Source organism: Carlito syrichta, unplaced genomic scaffold (assembly GCF_000164805.1).
Source record: "Carlito syrichta isolate Samal-C Ts95f unplaced genomic scaffold, Tarsius_syrichta-2.0.1 Scaffold130751, whole genome shotgun sequence".
In the NCBI taxonomy this organism is placed as follows: Eukaryota; Metazoa; Chordata; class Mammalia; order Primates; family Tarsiidae; genus Carlito; species Carlito syrichta.
Genome location: NW_007074847.1, coordinates 7688 through 13442, shown reverse-complemented (window position 1 = coordinate 13442; position 5755 = coordinate 7688). Strand labels below are relative to the sequence as shown.

Genomic DNA, 5755 nt, shown 5'->3' with positions numbered 1-5755 from the left:
GGCAACTTGGCGAGACCTCGTCTCTACAATAAATCAAAAAATTAGCCGGGCGTGGTAGCGCATGCCTGTAATTCTGGCTACTTGGAAGGCTGAGTGGAAGGATCGCTGGAGCCCAGCATATCGAGGCTGCGGTGGCTGGGAGCGGCCACTGCACTCCAGTCTGGGTGACAGAGTGAGACTCCAACTCAAAAAAAAAGAATATGAAAATAATAAATATGAAAAGAATTGCGTTTGGGTATTCTGTCTCAGGGAGGTTTCTGCGACATCTGGTTGACCATGTCGCCAGCCTCAGAGGCACCGGTTGTGTCTGTGCGGCACACTCTAGGAAATTCATTCTCATCCACGTTCTCATCTTAGGGTTTCCCTCGGCAACATTCTGAGACTGAAGGTTAAACACCATGGCCATGACCCAGCTTGAGAACCAACCGTGGATAAGTTCTTTGGGATGGCATGGGGGCTGGTGGCACTGCTGATGTGAACAGCCTGGCTTTGAAGCTCTTACCCATGAATTGTGCTCCCAGAAAATAACAATATGGGTCTTCTCTGGTCCCAAGCTAAAGCCATGGAGCGGCGGACGAGCTTCCTGTGGCCTCTCTGGGGATGCAGGTTGCAGGTGGGATCGTAGGATCCTTGTCTTGATGCTGAATTTTTACATGGTCATCCTGCCCATAATGAGAATTGTCACACCCAGGACTGCAAATACCTCTGTCGCTCAGAAGGGCAGGTGTCTTGGTTTTTTCTGAGTTGGAGTCTCACTCTGTCACCCAGGCTAGAGGGCAGTGGCACACTCCTGGCCACCGCAGCCTTGGCCTGCTGGGCTCCGGCGATCCTTCACCTCAGCCTTCCAAGTAGCCGGAAGGTGCACGCTACCATGCCCGGCTAAATTTTGATTTATTATAGAGAGGAGGTCTCACCAAGTTGCCCAGGCGGGTCTCGAACCCACAGGCTCAGGCAATCCTCTCACCTCAGCCTCCCAAAGTCCTGGGATGACAGGCTGAGCCACTAAACCTGGCCAGGGCAGGTGTCTTATAAGTGCGTGTGAAGCATTTGAGGGCCATACCCCTGGCGGTTCTCCAGGGAAACCCAGAGAGCATGGTCCTCTGCCAGCCACCTCTGACCCAGGAGCCCCGGGGCACCATGGGTGTGTGCACTCAGGAATTTTCCCCACAGAGCGCTCATGAGCAGCTCTCACGTTGCGGCAAGGAGGCAGCCATCTCATTCCTGCATTTCTTCTGCCATGCGTGTCCTGTCCCTCTAGGCCAAGGTCAACCCCTGGGTTCCACTGGCTTTCACTCACAGTCAAGGTCCGGTCGAGAAGCGCACTCACCTCCAGCCATGTTGCATGGATGGGAGGGTGGATGAGATGTCGGCTCTTTATTGTTTGATGTTTCTACCCACTACTTGCACCCCTGGGAAGATGGCAGAGGATGTATAGGCGTGGGGCATGATGGACAGCAGCGAACCTTTGCCAGGAAATTGATCTGCTTTGCAAAATTCTGTACCATGAAACACCAATGGTTTCTCACTTGGTCGCCCAGACCGGAGTGCAGCGGCCGCTCCCCGCCACCACAGCCTCAACCTGCTGGGCTCCGGCGATCCTTCCGCCTCAGCCTTCCAAGTAGCTGGAACTACAGGCGCGTGCTACCACGCCCGGTTAGTTTTTGATTTATTGTAGAGATGAGGTCTCGCCAAGTTGCCCGAGAGGGTCTCGAACCCGCGGGCTCAGGCAATCCACTCATCTCAGCCTCCCAAAGGCGCGGGATTACAGGCTGAGCCACCGAGCCCGGCACTAATGGTTTTTTAACCGGTTTTTCTTTCCTCTGTGTTATCACTGGAGGACATCATCCTGACCGATCTAGTTTTCACATGAAAAGGAGTTGAAATCATCTAGAAAGTTTTCTGACGTTGGCTGGCTCTGTTTCTGTGTGTGTGTTCTTTTTACCGCCTGTGCCGTCCATACCAGGGACTCACTCTGTTGTTTTCTTCACAGGTACTGTGACTGCTTTGCCAGTGGGGACTTTTGTAGCAACTGCAATTGCAATAATTGTTGCAACAACTTGCGTCACGAGATCGAACGGTTTAAAGCCATCAAGGTAATACATTTTCATTAACTAATGCATTTTAAAAGTGCTTGAGACGTTCATAAAATGATCTTCAGGGATTCCTAATCTCAGTATTGGAAAAACCTAGAATTTTTTAATACATCAAACGTGAATATGACTCTCTACCTGCAGGTAGGGGTATTGGCTTGTGTCAAGGGGCTGTCATGAGCTCAGTCGGCAGAGAAAGGTCTTTAATCCCCACCAGTGTAGGAAGGCATCTAGGACAGTTCTGATTCAAGAACATGCAAATGTCTACTTCATCTTGATTTGGGGTTTAGAAATTTGGGGTCATATTAGATAGCAGATAAGCTTGAACTGGACCATTATCATCTAAAAAGGTGTGGATAGTCCGTTGTGTGAAGCACTCAGACATTATGAGTGAAAGCACTCAGACATTATGTATTTTTAATTTTTATTACCCTTTGGCTCCCAGCTGAAAGGAAGAATCTAGGCTTTCCCAAAGGGGCAAAAAGTTACCTGGTGACCTGGCTAGCCACTCTACAGAAGGGTAAATGCAGGAGCGTGCAGCCTGTGTCCCTTTCTGCAGGTACACATTCATGAAAAAGATCACCAGGAAGGGCCGGGCTCAGGTGGCTCAGCCTGTAATCCCGTGCTTTGGGAGGCCGAGGTGAGTGAATTGCCTGAGCCCGCGGGTTTGCGACCCACCTGGGCAACTTGGCAAGACCTCATCTCTACAATAAATCCAAAAAAAAAATTAGTTGGGCATGGTAGCGCACGCCTGTATTTCCAGCTACTTGGAAGACTGAGGTGGAAGGATCGCCAGGGCCCAGCAGGTCGAGGCTGCGGTGGCTGGGAGTGGCCACTGCACTCCAGTCTGGGCAACTGAGTGAGACTCCAACTCAAAAAAAAAAAAATAAAAGATAACCAGGGAGAAGGAAGGGGAGAGGTGGGCTGGGAAATGTCACCCTGCTCTAAGGAGACACTTACTGGTGCCCTCTAATCTATGAAGGGAAATCAAGACTTATCAGCTGTAGACTCGAGACTGTCCTGTGCACATAAAACAAGGTTATCCTGTGCATGGTTGGTCTGTTAATTTTATTCTAAAATAATTTAATTTCCTTCTTGAATTGTGGATAAATTAGTTAAAATAGTTTATCAATTTTGACATAGCCAGATCCACAGGTCAGAAGAAAATTATGATGCATCTAAAATTCAGGATGGTTAGATTTTATATGGGATAAAGGGTATCATCCTTTATAAAAGTGTAAAAACAGTTTGAAAGTGTTGGGATTCTCATGCATTGCTCATAGGAATGTAAATTGGTACAACCCCTTAGGGTCAATATCAGACAATGACTACTGAAACTAAGCCTTTGGTCCGAGTCTTTCTTTCCTAGAAGTACAGCCAATGGAAATGAGTTTCAATGTCCAAAAGATGTGGATAGGATGCTCATAGCAGCTTCATTCATCAAATGAATTCACCAAATTCTGGTGACAACCCAAAGGCCAATCGGCAGTAGAAGGGCGAAGTCCACACATTCACGAAGAAGAAAAAAACCACAGCCAAGCGTTGCCAGATGGATGCATCGCACGGACGTTATGCCGAGGAAGAGGCCAGAAGCCAGAGTCCGCTGTGTGATTCCACACACAGGAAGTCCCAGAACAGGCAAACCTAAGCTACCACAGTCAGAACGGTGGTTCCTGTTGGAGGACCACTGACAGAGAGGAGTCACAAGCCAGCCTAGGGGCTGGACCGTCCCCTAACTCAATCTGGGCGGCAGGTACGCAGGTGTGCACACGTGCACGAGGTCATCTATCACAGCTGCAGGTGTGTGCATTCACTGCCTGTCATCCTTCATGATAAGTAAAAACACATACATAAAGCCGCCCCCTCCAAACCAGGGCTGTCCAACAACTTTCTGCAGCGATTGCCACATTCCAGTTTGCTGTGGTGCTGGACAGCACTAATGCCAACTGTTAACCTTGGGAGGAGGAGGGGAGGACATGGTGTCCACTGTGACTTCTGTGTTGTTGGCATTTTTACCAAGAACATGGGGTCCTTTTGTATGTAAAAATATGTAGGAGGCCTGACAATTAAGTTTGCAGACTCATCCTAGAAAAAAATGCTACATACCTCACTGCTGAATGTCACCATGGTCACTTTTGAAGTACTCCCCTTGGGAAGCTATGCCGTGACACCAGTGCGTAGTCCACCCATCAAGGCAGTTTTGGAACTCTTTTTCTGGAATGGCCATCTGAGCTATCATCGCAAGAATGTTGAAGAGTAATAAACAAACATTAAATTTCTTGTTTGGCAAGAGTGGAAGTGAAATCAGGGACTTGTTAGTCCAAGTTTACAGGGATAATGTTATGAAGAAAACAGCAGTGTAAAAATGGATTAAACGTTTTTCTGAGGGTAGGGAAAGCATCACTGATGAAGAGAGGTCAGGACAGCCAGGAGTGAACAGAACTGATGAAAATATTGCAAAACTTGATCAAATTGTGTGTCAAAATCGTTGGCTGACTGTGAGAAGCATAGCAGACCAAATGAGCATCAACAGAGAAATGGGAAAATGTTAACTGAAAATCTTGGCATGAGAAAGGCATGTGCAAAAATGATTCCAAAGGAGCTCTTGCATCATGACAGTGCACCAGCTCACATAGCCCTGTCTGTGAGAGAGTTTTTAGTCAGTAAACAAATAACTATACTGGAACACCCTCCCTACTCACCTCATCTGGCCCCCAACGACTTTTTTTCTTTACCCAAAGATAATTGAAAGACATTTTGATGACATTCAGGACATCACGAGTAACACAATGACAGCTCTGATGGCCATTCCAGAAAAAGAGTCCTAAAATTGCTTTGATAGTGGACTAGACATAGCTTCCCAAGGGGAGTACTCCAAAGACTATAGAGAGATTCAGCAGTGAGACATGTAGCACTTTTTCTAGGATGGTTCGCGCATTTAATTTTTATCAGACCAGTATGTATTTGTATGTATAGACAGGTAATACATAGATCGATTAAGAAGTGAAAAACACACCAGGATGAAGAGTTGTGAGTTTGAATGAGGGAGACATGACCAGCTATGGAGACCCTGGCTCTGAAGTCAGCATGGGACTTTGAGTTCCAGTTCTACACTCACCATCTGTTACTTAACCTCTCCGTGCCTCAGGTCCTCATCTGTAAGACGGTAGTTGTTTTTGTCTGTAAGACAGCAGTTGTTTTTACTTCCCAAGGTTGCTGGAAGGGTTAAATTAGAGAGTTTGTACATACAAATCACATAGAAAGATTCCCAGAACACGGTTTGTTCTGCCACATCCAGCCATTGGGAACTGTTAGCTTAGTGCCGAGATCTCAACTACCTGGGAGGAAGGGCACATGGGATGCTGGGAGGGAAAATGTCCACGTGTAACAATGGATTTCTTTGCTTCTTTGCCACCTGTTAACTTTCTATGGTAAATAGGCATGACTTTGAAACTCAGAAGGAAAACAAAGCCTCCTGGAGCAGTGATGGCTGCAGCATACCTTTATGTGTGGAAATTAAATAGAACAAGAATAAGGCACCTTCTCGATTTTTTTTTTTTCTGATTTGGAGTCTCACTCCATTGCCCAAGCTGGAGGGCAGTGGCACACTCCCAGCCACCGTAACCTCGACCTGCTAGGCTCCGGCGATCCTTCCACCTCGGCCT

The 5755-nt window shown here is 47.4% G+C and overlaps 1 protein-coding gene across 1 annotated transcript in view; it reads left to right on the top strand.

Annotated features, from left to right (window-relative positions):
* TESMIN (testis expressed metallothionein like protein) overlaps nucleotides 1-5755 on the top strand; it is a gene marked incomplete at its 5' end in the record, with an annotated part of 47490 nt that overhangs the window by 35756 nt on the left and 5979 nt on the right. The window contains one exon of the mRNA XM_021708129.1: nucleotides 1991-2093. Coding sequence (XP_021563804.1) covers nucleotides 1991-2093 — 103 coding nt within the window. The remainder of the gene's footprint in view (nucleotides 1-1990; nucleotides 2094-5755) is intronic.